General features: G+C 40.3%; 2 protein-coding genes and 1 long non-coding RNA gene across 3 annotated transcripts; 2 read left to right on the top strand and 1 right to left on the bottom strand.

Annotated features, from left to right (window-relative positions):
• Window positions 1–2332: 2332 nt before the first annotated feature.
• Window positions 2333–4616, top strand: LOC108089614 (kalirin). The gene is made up of 4 exons (XM_017187976.2): window positions 2333–2577; window positions 2643–3200; window positions 3258–3811; window positions 3868–4616. Exons 1-4 carry the CDS (start codon window positions 2445–2447, stop codon window positions 4540–4542), a joined length of 1920 nt encoding a protein of 639 aa, XP_017043465.1. The 5' UTR covers window positions 2333–2444; the 3' UTR covers window positions 4543–4616.
• LOC108089615 (uncharacterized protein F13E9.13, mitochondrial) lies at window positions 4569–5696 on the bottom strand. The gene is made up of 3 exons (XM_017187977.2): window positions 5474–5696; window positions 5336–5418; window positions 4569–5282 (listed from the first exon to the last, which is right to left on the bottom strand). The coding sequence occupies exons 1-3, from the start codon at window positions 5547–5549 to the stop codon at window positions 4617–4619; spliced, it is 825 nt and encodes a 274-aa protein (XP_017043466.1). The 5' UTR covers window positions 5550–5696; the 3' UTR covers window positions 4569–4616.
• An 8350-nt stretch (window positions 5697–14046) lies between these two features.
• On the top strand, window positions 14047–14369 carry LOC108089366. Its single transcript, XR_001771277.2, has 3 exons — window positions 14047–14059; window positions 14125–14163; window positions 14230–14369. It is a non-coding gene; the product is annotated as an uncharacterized LOC108089366 (long non-coding RNA).
• The last annotated feature ends 1387 nt before the right edge of the window (window positions 14370–15756 follow it).

The following is a 15756-nucleotide window of genomic DNA, read 5'->3' as shown; positions in this document are numbered from 1 at the left end:
TAATGAAAATCCCAACTTGTGACACAAGAAGAAAATTGTGGGAAAATATTCTTCAGTGCAGCCTGACTAAACACGCCAAAATATGCGATACCCATTTCGACGCTACTCAGTGGAAGACGGCGCCAAAAAAAGGAATGATATACAAAAGAAAGCGACTCAACGCTGATGCTGTTCCCCAAAGGAACGAAGAAGAACCTAAGACAAAAACGGTTAAATTATGGTATTCGGATTCCAGTGCACAAACACAGTAAGCTAAATTGTGTTTACATATTTAGACTAGATGACATATGCTTTTATGCAAACAATAATCCATTTCTAATTCAGGGACGAAGAATTAACTGATCCAATGGCTGTAGAAAACCAGGAACTGAAGAAAAAAATCCGTTCTATGGAAAAGGAAATTCAGAATCTACGTCAGCAGCTTAAAGAGTACAGGAAATTGGAGAACTATTTAGGCAAGATCTTCACTGAGACACAAGTTAAAATTTTAAAAAATGAAGGACAAAGAGCGATTTTTAACACAGCAGACTTGTCGGCTGCTATATGTCTCCATGCCGCTGGACCTCAGGCTTATAATCATTTGTACAAAAAAGGCTTTCCCTATCCGAGTCGAGCTACTTTGTATAGATGGTTGGCCGAAGTTAAAATCGATCCCGGTACCCTTGATGTAGTGTTCGATCTTATGGAAGACGAACAGATGTCCGAAGTCGACAAGCTTTGCGTCTTGGCTTTTGACGAAATAAAGGTTGCTGCTGCTTTCGAGTACTATAGCTCATCAGATACTGTTGATGAGCCGAAAAACTATGTGCAACTGGCCATAGTTCGTGGCCTAAAAAAATCGTGGAAGCAGCCAGTATATTTTGATTTAAACGCTCAAATGGACGTAGATACTCTGCATAAAATCATAAAAAAACTACACCAAAAAGGCTACCCTGTAGTTGCAGTTGTAACTGATTTGGGTGCTGGCAATCAAAGGCTATGGAGTGAGCTTGGCATTTCGGAGAGTAAGTTTCTAAAAAAAATAACACAATCCTTGTTAATAATTTTTTATTTCAGCCAAGACCTGGTTTAGTCATCCAGCAGATGATAATTTAAAAATATATGTGTTTTCCGATACCACTCACTTAATTAAGTTGATACGAAATCACTACATCGAATCTGGATTGTGTATTAATGGAAATAAATTGACTAAGGAGACAGTCCAACAGGCTATTAATCACTGTGCTGGATCTGATTCGTCAATATTATTTAAAATTACACAAGATCACATAAATGTTAACTCAATCGCTAAGCAGGAGGTAAAATTGGCAACACAATTGTTTTCGAAAAAAACCGCAAGCTCCATCAGACAATGCTATTCGTTGGGACTTGATGTAGACAACGCGTGCGAAACCGCCGACCTTTTCAAAGTTGTGAATGATTGGTTCGACGTTTTCAACTCCAAGTTTTCTAAATTAAAGTCCACCAAAACACCGCCCCCCTATGGCAAAGACCTCGTTGTCCAAAGAGACGTTTTGGCCAAAATATCTCAGATTATGCGTACGGAGATAGCTGGAGAATCTTACAAGCTTCCCTTTCAAAAAGGCATTTTGGTCAACAATAAGTCTCTAGACGAATTATTTGCCTATTTGTGGGAGAAGTACGGAATGGAGTTTATTTCAACTAGTCGCCTTAACCTAGACATAGTTGAAAATTTTTTTTGGCGCCATGCAGTCTAAGGGTGGACTTCATGAACATCCGACTCTGCTTCAATTTAAGAATAGATTAAGAAAATATATTACAGATATGACAAATCTAAAATAATCAACTAAAAATAATAAATAATAATAACAGTACAAATTGTCAAATGTTTAGTTCTTTGTTTCAGAAATGTGATCATTAGTAAGCCTTCTCTGTCTACTGTAGTCCGTGTTTTCTTCATGTTTTCCCTTAATTTAATTTAATTTATTATAGTTTTTATACTTAATTTATCAAAAAATCCACTGAATTGTTTTCGAGCAATGGCAATGTGGACGTGGACAACACCGAATTTTCAACCCAATGCACAGCATAAGGGTTAAACAACACACTGTATTTCTGTTTCTTTCGCACTTACGGGAAAACAACCTCTCACTCGCACTCGTTGTAGTGCGCCATAGGGAAAAGACGGAGCCGACGAGACTACCTTGTACTTATCATACCAGTGTTTCCCAAACTTGTCGAAACCGCGACCCATCTACACAAAAAATTTAAAGATCTATATGGCATTTAGTACCCACCAAAAATCTACCTGCGACCCACCAGTGGGTCGCGACCCACACTTAGGGAAATACTGTATTATACAATGCCCTCGCTTTCGGTTGCTACTGCAATGCGGTCACACTGAAGAAGCGGGCATCGTTTAAATGAGCAGGTGTGGCGTCCTTTTCACATTTCGCTCTTCGTAGTCGAAAATTTTTTGGAAAATGTTTACGCCCAGGCAGAAAGGATACGGAAATGGCTTTATCCCATCGCCTCAAACACCTCTCAGCTTCAGCCGGGAACTGAGACAAGTGCTACAGGAGAGGAACCTCCTAACCGCCAAGTCGCGTCGGAAAGGTGAGCAAAATCATAGGCATCACCTGAACATCTGGTTCATGACTAATTGTGACTTATTCCTGCAGTTTGCTCAATGCTGGACAGCAACAACAGCAGTCCCATTGGATCACCCAATCCAGAGTCTGGGAAACGCCTGGGATTTCGCCGACAGGCCATACAGGAGATAATATCATCCGAGAAGTCCTATTTGGAGCAGCTGGAGCTGCTGATGAACTTCTTTGTGAGGCCCCTTAAAGAGCAGGCTATCATCGATTGCTCCAATCACACGCTGCTATTTGGCCAGATCGAGATGATCCATAATTTGAATGGAGAATTTCTGCGGGAACTGGAGGCGAACATGGAAAATGTGGCTCATGCCTTCCTAAAAATGGCTCCCTTCTTTAAGCTATATTCGGTGTACGCCTTTGACTATCGCGGGGCCCTTTTTATCATCCAGGACTTGATCAGCAAGAATCCGGTGTTCAGAAAATTTTTAGAACAGACGGAAAGTCGTCCTGAGGTGCAGCGTAAGCTTAATTCTCTAATGATTGTGCCCATTCAACGTATTCCGAGGTATAAGCTTCTTTTGGAACAAGTTTTGCTGTACACAAGCCCAGCCGATGCGGATTACAAACTATTGAAGGGTAAGAAGTAAGAAGGCTCGCTATTCGGTTTGTTATTTGATAACCATATTCTTTCAGAGTCAGTCAAGGAAATTGAGGCAACTGCCAGTCACATAAACACCTGCGTAGAGGAGCAGGAAATCACCCAGTACTTGATTCATTTGCAGAACTCCCTGGTAAATCGCACACCCAATATTGTGAAGCCCTCGCGTCGCGTCATAAAGGAGGGCGTTCTCCAGAAGATCACCCACAAGGGCACGGAAATCAAGCGTTACTGTGTGCTCATGTCTGACATCTTTATGTACTGCAAGATGATCAAGGAACGGGCGCCCAATACCGTCGTGGAGAACTCCCTGGAGTGTTGCTGTATTTTTCCCTTGAAAAAATGTAAAGTCTATGAAATGCTGCCGGGCAACTTTAAGCTTACTTGCCAAAGCGATGGCATTATTTTTGGCAGCGGCGATGTACAGCTGTCGCGCACTTGGGTTGGCTTCATCCGCGATGCCATAGATCTGCATGTACAGTGCCGCAAAACTCTGCGAAAGGATTCGAGTAAAAGGACTCCCATACGCAAAAAGGACATGAAAAAGTTTGGCGCTGATTATGTACTGAGTCCCAACAAGCGCAAATGCGTGAGTAACCAAAAATTTATTTAAAGGTTAAGCTTATTAAGTTCATTGAATTGCAGGATTATGAGAGTGTTTTTCGCAACAAGAATCGCAGTACGGATTCTGAGGAAGAAACCGAGGAAAGTGCTTGCTTTCCACGAATGCGAAAGGTGCCGAATGGAGTTTTAAAGGTTCAAAGTTCAAATCTCATGGGAAAGCCAAGTTCCTCCACATCAGTGAAACGTGTTGCACCACCACCTCCTCCTCCTCTTCCTAACTCAGTGCAGATGCGTCACCAGCCAGGAAAAGCTGAGGAGTTGGCCTGCAAGGAGAATCGCATTTCTAAATTATACAAAAAGATTGCCACTGGTGACAAGGTAGCAAATGTGAGAGGAATCCTTAAGCGAAGCAACGTGCCAGTGCCCAATGATCATGATCCCAGCTACGGGTTTGCCAGTCGCTTCTCGGACTCCAAGTCCTACTTCCGAGCTCACAACGTGGACAACACTATACCAACATTTGTTAAGCGTGAGGATCTGTTCAACGGTGAGAACATGTTTCCCGCTCATTTAAGGAGCCAAGAGGAGATCTGCTCACCGCCGCACAAGAAGCGCGTTAAGTTCGACGACACCTTGGATGCAGTGTCTCCGGCTCTTGACCAGAAACCCTTTGCATTCTCCAACGACGTGGTTTCCACTCAAAAGCCCACATCATTGCGTGAGCGAATCTATGATTTTTTTGCCAATCTATTCTAGAACTAGATGACTCAAACTCAATCGTATTCATCATTCAACATTTACAACATGAATAAAATCATTTACAATTATAATCACGACGATCTTAGATGACATATCTTTTTCATGAAGTCGTCGACAGCTTGTTCACTAATCTCCTCCAGCCAGTTGCCATTTTGCTTAAAATGCGACCCAATTATGACTGCCTGTGCATCCTTAAAGTAGCTACCAACGTTATGCTTGGTCACCCCGGAACCTATTATTAGTGGAACTTGTACCTTGCCGGCCAACTGTTGTAGATCCTCGGGACTGGCAGCATGACCGGTGGCAGTTCCTGTGATAATGATGCCATCGGTGAGGAAGAACTCCGCCGCATGGGCGGTTTCCAAGAGACTGACATCCGCCGTTATGGCATGTGAGCTGTGTTTCTTCTTCAGATCCGTGAAGATGAGCACATCCTCCGCATCGATGAACTTCCGATACCTCAGTAAGTCGCCTGCGCAGGCATCCGTGTAACCCTCATCCGCCACGTGCCCGAAAACGAACCCCTCGCTGCGTATAAACTGCAGTTGACTGGCTTTTGCAATGGCCAGTGCCTGTTTGTTGCCGCAGGCCAGGACTTGGACTCCACACGGAGTTTCCCTGGGCATCACTTCACGCACTGCCTGCCCCAGTCGCGTCATGCAAGCCACAATTTCGGCTCCCAGAAGACGCTCTGGGACATATGGAATATCGTGCATGTTCTCTATGAGCACGGCATCCTGTAAGCCAAATACAGGAAATTTGAGGGAATTGAGAACTATTCGTTACCCACCAGTTGATGTTTCTTGTATAGATTGGCCTCGTAAATGGCCTTCTCAATCGTTTGTTTCCAGTTGCCGTTGTATTGCGGTGTTCCTGATTGTAGTTAATTAAATGGAATTGGTTTATAATTTTTCAGAGCTTGGCTCACCCGGAAGCGCATCCACGTGTATCATGCCGATCACTTTGCATTTTTGCTGGTTAAATACACTTAGAAATCTTTGCATTTTTAAATTTAAAGATCAACAGATGGTAAACAAAACCAAACAGTTAGCCGGTAAACAGCTGATAAGAATTCCAGGGGTGGAGTAGAAATTTGGTTTAATTATGCTTGGATAACAAAGGTAATGTACAAATATTTTATAAACTTGATAAACATTTGAGTCAGTAATAATTAGAATACAACACCAATCAATCAAAATGCAACAGGTAAAAAAAACTATTTTAAAAGTAAAATGTTAATTAAAATCCATTTAGTATTAATATAATGTTAATTTAATGTTAAAATAATGTTAATTTAATATAATGTAAATGTAATGTTAACTAAATGTTAATTAAATTAATATGGCCACGTCAGCGACAATGATAATTAATTATTTTTTTTGTTTTCTTGCACCTATAATTCCCAAGTGGTTCTGGCTGATTCGTAGTGGGATACCCCTTGATTTTGGCCAATTTCTCAGTTCTCCGGGATGACCGGCAGTTTCTCTAAGAAACTTTTTCCGGTCTCTGGAAGTGTGTGTGTGTGCGTGTGTGTTAGTGACGTGGTTCCAGAGTGGGAGAGAGTATCTGGCCAACTCCTCCTATTGGAGTCCACTCCCGGATGCAGTGCATCTTGGGTCGACTCCTCCTACTGGAGTCCACTCCCGGATGCAGTGCATCATGGGTCGACTTCTCCTAGGATGCACTGCATCATGACCTGACTTGGCATGAACTTAAAGGTGCCCGATCCCTTCCTGCATGTAGTGGACTCCAGGATGCAGGGCATCCAAACCTGAAAAGGTGAGTTGCAGTTTTTTTTTAATTATGTGATGACGTGGCTTTTGTAAAAAAAATTCAGTTAATTAATTCAATTTTTTTAATATTTTTTTTCAGGTTTTTGGTTGTGTATTTGGCTGATTGCAGAAAATAATTGGTGACACCATCAAACTTGTAACTTGAAGTTCGACATCAGGATGCACTGCACCAAGGTTATTACGCAGTGAGTACATCCTTTAGACAATAAATAATTAAGTTATATATTTTAAGAAATCATAAATATTTTGACAAAGAAACTAAAAGCAACAGATAAAGATCTGAAAGTTTTCAAGAACATGAAAGAAATTTTAAAGGTAAATTTGATCAAATATTGAACTTGAAGTACGTGAAAATCAAACACAATTAATAATTGTAAACAAGTAGGGACATATAATATAAATATATATAGTAAGAATAGTTGTAAGAATGCGGTTACCGGAGATATATAGTATGCTGACACCACATAAATGGACTGGACAACAGGCTGCAGGATCAATTATGAATGGCGTGATCTTCTATTGAACTCCACTCCAGGATGCAGTGCATCACCTCATTGGGGTATGTATTTTTTAAACAACCGATTTGTATAAAATAATTAAACTAATACATATTTTCAAATTTTCTTTTTATTACAGGTGATGACTATTCCTTTCTGCTTGGAGTGAACTTCAAGATGCAGTGAATAAAAAACCCAAAGAGGTAAATACCTTTTTTACTAACAAAATAATTCTAACTATTATTATTTGTAACAAATTATTTATTATATTTTGTTTGGTTTTTTATTTCATTTCAGGGTAAAGTGTTAAGTGTAAATGTTGCGAATAAAGTGGTTGCGGTGATTATCTTACTTCAAGAAGACGAAAGATTGCAGTGCAGATCGAGGAGCTAACTGAGTAAGTACCAATCTGAAAAGATTTATTTATGATAATCTCATAATTATTTAAGTAGTTGTTACATTAAGTTGGAAAATGCTTAACTTGGCAAGTATTTGGAGAGTTACTATCTATCTATTTAAATAGAAACTGATTTAATTGGGCCGTGGTAAAGGCGGGATTTCTCTTCGTTTTTCTTCGATATACTCTATATGCAGGGCCGGAGAAACAGCTTTGAATCATACATTCAACTGATAATAATGGATGTAAATAAATTTTTTTCTACAAGTCAAGCATTTTGGGGTGTTGAATTCCACACCCGCTAAGATTTGGCGTGTGGAGTGCTCAACACTCGGTATACACCTTCCGCCGGCCCTGGTATCAAGAGTTTTTTAAGTATGGAATGCAAATTCATTAGTTTTTTTTTACTAAGAGGTGTTTTTTTTGGTAATCTGTTTACCCGAATCCGTTTATAGTTCGTACTCAGTTCATAATGTATCTGTATTTTTTATGGTTTAAAATGTTGGAAGCACACATTTAAGCGTGGAATGCTACACAGAATTCGGAAAAAAAGACCTCACGAAGTGGCACTTTAAATAAATGGAGAGTGCAAACGAAAACAATTATGACACTTGAGCGGAACAATAAAGGCCGCCATCGTCCGCATGGAAACAGAAATAGGACTGAAAATAGCCGGGCAACAGCAACAGCAGCAGGGAACTGGGAATAGAGACCGGGGAGATCCGGCTACAAAGTCGCCGAATGGAATGAAAGGCTTCCCATTTGGGCTGTTCGTTCACAGCTTCTGTTGTTCCTGTCGCCACTCAATTACATTGTTTCAGGCGCAAGGCGCCCGTTGTCCTCGAGTTTGATTTGGTTAGCGGTATGGTGTGGTGTGGTGTGTATTGGTGTGGGTGGGGGCTTCTTACAGGATGTGGTGGAGGGGGTTTTGGGGGGCATAAACTGAGCTCGTGCCCACGTCTGACTGCCAGTGCTTAGCGGAAACGGCATCTTTCGTTCTGTGTGCGCGACAGAATTTCAATTATCACAGCGTGATGTTCTCCCTTTGGCCTCACCTTCGATTTTCCTACACCCACAACCCAAAACTCATTCCATATTCGCTATTTGTTTGTTTGCTCGGCATTGTTTTCCTTCTCTTCTATGTATGTGTGCGTGTGTGTCTGTGTGCTAGTCCTTTGTGCAAGTAACAATTGCGCGTTGTCCTGTTTACAATATGTAAAAGCGATTGTTGTATTGGACTCTGCTCCTGCGGGTCCATTTGATCGAGTTTCTGTGTTTGCGCCATAAAAATGTGGAATATAATGGAATTTTGTTCAGTATTTGATTGGTCAAAAAGGTCAAGCTTCCTTAATTGAGATCAATTTGTACTATCTGCTTGGTTTAATTGTTTTTATATCTCAAGCATGTTTAATAAATAAAAATTATATAATATTTTTGAAAATAAAACAACAATTTTGTAGTTTTAGAGTTTCAAAAAACAGTTCAGAATAAAATAAAACCTCTAAAGAGTGAAGATAAATGAATTTCCTGCTAGATTGTTAAAAAAAAATTGAATTTAGTTGTGAAATCCCAGTTGCTTTTAAAGGACCTGAACAAATATCGCAGGCAGAGTAGAAACTCTTTGCCTGTTTGGCAAACAGTATAAATAATTTATAATCTGAGCCGAGCGTCCTTTCGCACTTCCAGCCCACTTCCGCACGCAGCTCCCATTTCCCCATTTCACCATTTCCCCAGCTGGTCCGCAGGACCTGTGTCCTCTGGTGTCGGACTCACATGTGTGTACCCACTTTGTTCGGCTTGTAGTTGCAACAAGTTGTTTCCGTGTTTGCCTTTGTCCCCGCCCTTGATTATGCGAGCTGCAAACAACCAAACAACCCAACAACCCAGCAACCTTCATCTGTGGTGGTAAAGAGAAAACATAATGTGCAGGATATCCTCCCCGTGAGTCCCCTATCAGGACCGTCCTTTTCTAATTAGCTGACCAAACTAAGTGTTGGATAAAGGGAATGAAAGAACATTTTGGGAAATAAATACAGGATGTATCTACATCTACAAATATAGCACTTTTTAAACCATTTCAGATTTACGATAAAAGATTAAAATGTATTCTTCTGAATATCGAAATAATCACTTGTTTTCGTTCTTTAAATATAAATCAATAAATGTAAAGTGTTATCATCATTTAAATATAAATATTTGTTTTTATGTAACAATAATTTTAGTTAATCAGAAATACGTTAACCGGAGCACACCTTTCTATTTGAAACACCCCAGTTTTTTCCCCTTCTCAATTTAAACAAACTTTAATGCTGACGAGGCCAAAGAACCAATTACTGGCCAACTGATGAAAGTTTACCAAAAGGGAAAGCTTCTCGAATTCGCACTAATTAAGCTGGCTGCAAGTGCATAAAATATAACGTGGTGTGCAATAACAAAAGGCTCTTGAAAAGTCAAAAACAAGCAGTTGATAGCCATGTGGACATGGCCAAAACAATTCAATTATTTAGCATTCAGCTGGGGAAACTTTTTATAGCCTCTAATTGGAAAGTTGCCGTCAGGCGGCAGTGGTGCAAGTTTCTTCTCAGCCTGCATTCATCCGCCGGCTGTCACCTGCAGGAAAATTTCGGTGACAGGTGAAGGCAGCCATCATCCTGACCACACAAACTTGCCGACATTCATTTGACAGGAGACAGGAGACAGCGTCGCAGCGAAACAGTTCTCTCGTGACGAAACGAAATCGGTGCGCCTCAAAAAACTCAACTCAACTCAACTCGGCTTTGAAAGTCAGCCTAACGAGTTTTCCATTAATCTCCGCACAAATTACATTTTCACACCTTATACCACTCCCATGCCACGGGTTGGAGTCTCTTTATCATTGTCGAATCAGCGGAGACCATTTTATAAATTAGCATTTCAAATGTTCGGCCCACATTGCTACGTTGATTTGCCATTACTCATTCGACCCGTTGTCCATTGTCCGGCGAACCAACGAACGAAACGAAGGACGGCCGCGTGAGAGAATTTGATAAATTCGCCATTTTATTTGGCATTTGAGCGTTTTCATTAGCTAGTGTAAATGCAATTAGTCAATAAATTGAGTGAATATTACCAATTTTCATGCGAGCAAGGGCAAGGACACCGGGCCGGGCTGAAAATGTGCGTGCTGCCGCTATCGGTGGTCATAATTCCTGGCCGACACCGTCGACGCATCGATCATCATTGGAAAACGGGTGTGGGTAATAGACACAACACGCAACCAGGCCAACAGCGCCGCTGCAAATTGGTAAATGAGCGAAAACATTGTCGAAATGTGTGCACAAAGGGGGGCTTGTAAGCTGGGAAAACCCTCGAATCGATGGACCACAGTAGGTGGTTCTGGTTCTCCCCAAATAACCTGTGCAATTTCCATCACAGCAAGACAGTGAAGGTCGTCTCTGATTCAGGTGAATTTCATTTTATTTTTTTGCGGAATTCATGAACATTTTATTTTTTTCATTTCATATTTGTTTTATTCCATCGATGTTTTCAGTTCGACACCCCCAAAATAATTCTCGGAATTGAAATGTACACAAGTAATTTCAACTTTTATTTCTATTTAAGACTCTATTTGTCGTTTTCTTGGAAACACAAAAAATTTAAACTAGTGAAGCTGAATAGAATTCAATTCCTGATAAAAAGGATGAAAGTAAAAAGAAGAAAGAATTATTTAAGTTTGATTCGGTTCGGAAAACATTGTTTAAAAATCCATGTTTAAAAGGGTTAGGTAAGAAAACACCTTAAATAAATATTCGAAATTTATTACCTGATTTAAGTAAATAAATATTAAAGGGTTTAAGAACATTTATGTACTCTAACTAAAATTAAACTTGATGGTAGGAGTTCATCTATACACTTTTTAGAAATATAATTTAAGAACAATCACTTTTGGCCCTCGAGCAACAAAGTGGCAATATTCCTCCAGACGGCGACTTAAAATCGTGCACCTCCCAAGTATAAACGGCTTTATGGCTCTTTCCGTAATGAGCAGCGCTAAATTTTAACCATTTTTCAGCGGTTGCTGATGGTGCTTACCTGGCACTTCGTTTAATGCTGTCTGCTTTACAGCGCCACAATATTCCGCTAAATGATTTAGGTGACTAAACTTTGCAGACAGCCAGAGCGCAAAAAAGAAGAGACAAAATTTAACGTTTTTTCGGCAATAAAAATATGTATAAACATGCCACTACATAAAGTAGAGAGAGGTGGCATAAAGTGAAATTGCAAGCGCTGCATGAACAATTAAATGCGAACAACACGCATACGCCACGTGTGCAGAATTTTGCTGCAGCCACCTAGAGAGAAATAATAAATAAATTACTCAATTCGCCGTTTCAGCTGACAGGCAAGCAGCCCAGACAGGCCAACAAATAAAGCCATAATACGAATACGTCGAATTTTCAGGAGAACTTTAATTAAACTAAGCCACAGACAGAGAGCGACGTTTTCGTGACCTCAGGTGGCAAAAATACGACGGCGCACCCTGCAGTTCGGACAGCCAGTGGTTGACCGACAAAATATATACAATATATTATATATACAAAAAAAAAAAGAGGAGACCAAAAAGCAGACAGCTGGATTCAGGGAGCGGTTACTGGCCCCAGACATGGCTAGTTGGACTTTGGCCGAGTATCGCTCGCTTTATCTTGGCCAGCCAAAAATTGTTGGCCAAAAATTGTCGCAACGTGTGGTTCGCTACTTAAATGTATGCTATGCTTTTTCATTTCACAGAGAGAGTGCGATTATATCTTGTATAACCGAACCACAAACTCAAAACCTTTTCTTGATAACTTGAACATAGCTCATTTACACATTTTTTCTAAGAACTTTTGCATTTTACCCCCCGATTACTGGGAAAAACAAGGAAAACTTTGTGACCAGCTGCGCAATGTTCACCTCTGACTTTCGCCTTAGTTTTCTGTTTGCTGCGTGTCCACCGGACTCTTTAGATAACTTGTTGGCCATCAGTGCAAAGGCATAATTAGTGAAAGTGATTTGTATCGGCTGACTTGGGTGGACTAAAAATAAGTGGCATTTCGAGCGCACTTTGCCATTTTACCGCCCATTTAATTTGCATTCTATCCCCCTTAGTCTACTCCTTTTATTATATCCTAAGTCGCTGTGGGTCCCGGCTTATCTTGGGATTTAAATGCAGCCAAGGAAGGAGTTGCAGTGCACCTGGCTCCTTTGTCCTTACAGGCAGCCTAATGAAACTGGGCGAATGCATTCTGCAGAATTATCCCCCGGATTTCATCGGCATTCCTTTCTACTTGGCTCGAGTATTTAAGGCATTTGCTTGCTTATTTAGGTTTTTAATTAAGAAACGTTGCCTTTCCCGGTTTTGCATTCTTTAAAGCTTAAACATCTAAGCAATGTAGATTGGTATTTTGATAAAATGCAATTTATCTATACTAATATTATAAAGAGGTAAAATTTGTTTGTTTGTTTGTTTGTTTGTTTGCAGGGAATAGGCTCCGGAACTACTGGTCCGATTTAAAAAATTCTTTCGCCGATAGAAAGCTATATTATCGTGGAGTTAAATAGGCTATAATTTATTTTGAAAAAAATTAGGGATCCGTAAGAAAATTGCAATATTGTCGCATATAAAGTGAGTTGCTACCTCATCACACCGACAAACACGCTCCCATAGCATTTTAACTCAATTTTTGTGTTCACTGTGAAATTGTGAAAAAAAAGAATTTTTATTCAATTTAAGTTGAACTGTGAAAATTATGTGGATCGTGCATTTGAGGATAAATTCACCACTCTGTCCATAGTCCAAAATGCTTAGAGGACGACGTGCAAACATTGGCCGCAGACATCCAAGCCAGCAACAAGTATATTCACAAAACTTAAGCAAAGAGAGACAAATGAGCACATGGAGATCATTGGCATCATTCAATCGCATGGCATTCCAATATGACCCCACTGCGAACTACAGTGATAATGAAAATTTAGATTGCAGTGCGTTAAAGTTTAAAAGAGAAACGGCTGGATTGTGCTGCGCAAGTGGAAAAGTCAAACTGGAAGTGTTAAATCACCATCTTTCTATACTTCCATATATTTGAAAAATGTTGCAATATTGACTTTTATGTTGTTAAATTGTGTTGACCAGCGAAGCGGACACAGGACCTCTAGTATGAAATAAAAATAAAAAATTCTATGGGAAGATGGAATTACAGAGAATGTACCTATTATGTGTAATTTATTTAATTCCTGCTGATTTGTTTAATTAAAATATTTTCTGAATAGTAGTTCAATTATTTCATAAATTTTATTTGCTGTTTCCATTGTTATTAGTTTTAATTTATTGAATTTCTGCTTATTAATGAAATAAACATACTTTTCTTATTAGCAACTTTATAACATTGAGAATATTTCTAACCCAATAATTGTTTAATTATAAAGTGCCACATCTAATTAACCAATTTAATCTTTGGATTTGTAGGGACTTAAGTAAATACTCACAATTATGTAAACTTACACTAATTAAACTATTCTCCAAAGTGGCTTTGAAAACCCTGCAGTTCTGGATGTCCACTGTGGACTTTTTGCAATTAGGCAATCAGTGTGTAGGAAAGGAAAAGGGATATTCCTAAGTGTTCCTCTCTTTCTCACTCTTATAACACGAATCGTTGCTTGCACCCGACGGCGGCCAGACTCCAGATTGGTCTTGTATTCCTTCGATCGGAGAACAAGGAAACTGCGTCATTCTTTTAAGTAGTGCGTCGACTATTGGTTGTGAAGTTACTTCTCTTGTGCATGTGGCAGCTGACATGTTTAAAAATCATGTAAGTGTCGTTAATATTACAAAAACATTATGTTTTTTACTACAAACTTATTTAAATCTTTTTAGGATTCAGCCATACATATGTCCCATAAATTCGTTTGAAAGGTAAGTTTGCTTTAGATTAAAAAAAGTAATATATAACATGTAATAATAAAAATATTTGTACCATAGATGGACGCAAAACAGCCGATGGCCTGCAAGTACTCCACAGAAGTGGTAAACAAAAACTTTCGAATTTCATATTATTTATGTACTTATTTCTTATATTACAAAATAAGATAAATTAATAAAATAAAAAAGAATTAAATATATATATATTGTTTTTCATATGAATTTGGGGATGACATTTTTAGGCTTGACATAGATGATTTCGCTAAGGACATCCTCGCAAAAGCCATCGTTGAAAACTTCGCCTCCACGTCAGCTACGAAAGCAACAATGGCTTATACGAATTTTCTCCATACAAAATTCGTATAAGCCACCGACGACTTGTTCGATGAAACGGACAAAAAAGTCATCGAGAGCGACATGTATCCCGAAGACGGCTGTGCCATATAAAATGTCTCTATAAACTCGCGCCGCTGCGGCTAAGGCTGCTACCCCCGCTGTCGTCGGTGCGGCTTCGCACACTTCTTCGACGACAAAGCAATTTTGGAACTGCAGGGAAGTGAAACAAAATCTGGTTAAGCCTGAAATTAAAGCGCTTGAAGGTGCACACTCCCGACTTATGGATTTCAGTATGCCTGCGTATGTGTGTGTGTGTGTGTAGGGCAACCAATCAAAGTTCAAAAGTTCACATCATTGACAGCGAACAACTTTGGCTGCTTTGGCCCAACTCAAATTAAGAAAAGATAGCTGGCTGGCAAGCAGGAGAGTCGACGCACAAAACTTTTATCATTTTCACAGTCCAAGAGAGCAACGAGAATAGTTAGTTACGTGCCACCACTTGCCCCCCTCCGCTCCACCGAAAGTCCTTTCGGCAAGGACCCTCATTCACCTCCTTGATATTGTCGCTAGTTTAAGCAGCTTAATTTCGATGCCACCGTTGCCAATGGCAGCAGTTTGGCCTTCGCAAGGCCAAGGAGGGAAAACCCAGTGCAACCAACAACCAGACAACCAAACAACCAAACAACCAAACAACCAAACAACCAAACAACCAAACAACCAACAACCTAGAACCGACAATCAATCACTTCCTCTTCTGCTGTCAACAATGCATGATGCAAAAATGTGTCGCATTCGCACCTTCAGAGGCCCACAAATGCCAAAGTCCCCAGCCAATCAAGCGCGAGATGTGACTGCAAATCTGTGGGCTCGGAAAATGCCTTCAATCCCCGGACACACTGCCACCGATGTGGATGCTACTGGTAGCCACCCCCTCCTCCCTTCTCCCCCCTTCCACTGCCACATCGAGGCAGCTGCCGCCGTTGCTGAGCGCCGTGTACGTGGAGGCATGAAATTGGGTCACCAGCCGAGAGGCGGGGTCCAGGGTCCTGGCGTTCCGTTTCGCATGGATTCAGATTCGGGCATTCGCCGCAGAAGACGCACAAAAGCTGAGGCATCGAAGGAAAAAAATCTCTGCCTCGGCCAAGACGCACAAAAGCTAAAGTACTGAGAGGAAAAGTAGCTTAGCTTCGCACGAAAACAGTAAGCTGAAAATGGAAAGGATTTTCTTTTATTTTTTTTATTAGTGGAAAA

This window comes from Drosophila ficusphila, unplaced genomic scaffold, assembly GCF_018152265.1.
Source record: "Drosophila ficusphila isolate 14025-0441.05 unplaced genomic scaffold, ASM1815226v1 contig_286, whole genome shotgun sequence".
NCBI lineage: Eukaryota > Metazoa > Arthropoda > Insecta > Diptera > Drosophilidae > Drosophila > Drosophila ficusphila.
This window is presented reverse-complemented; position numbering and strand designations above follow the sequence as displayed.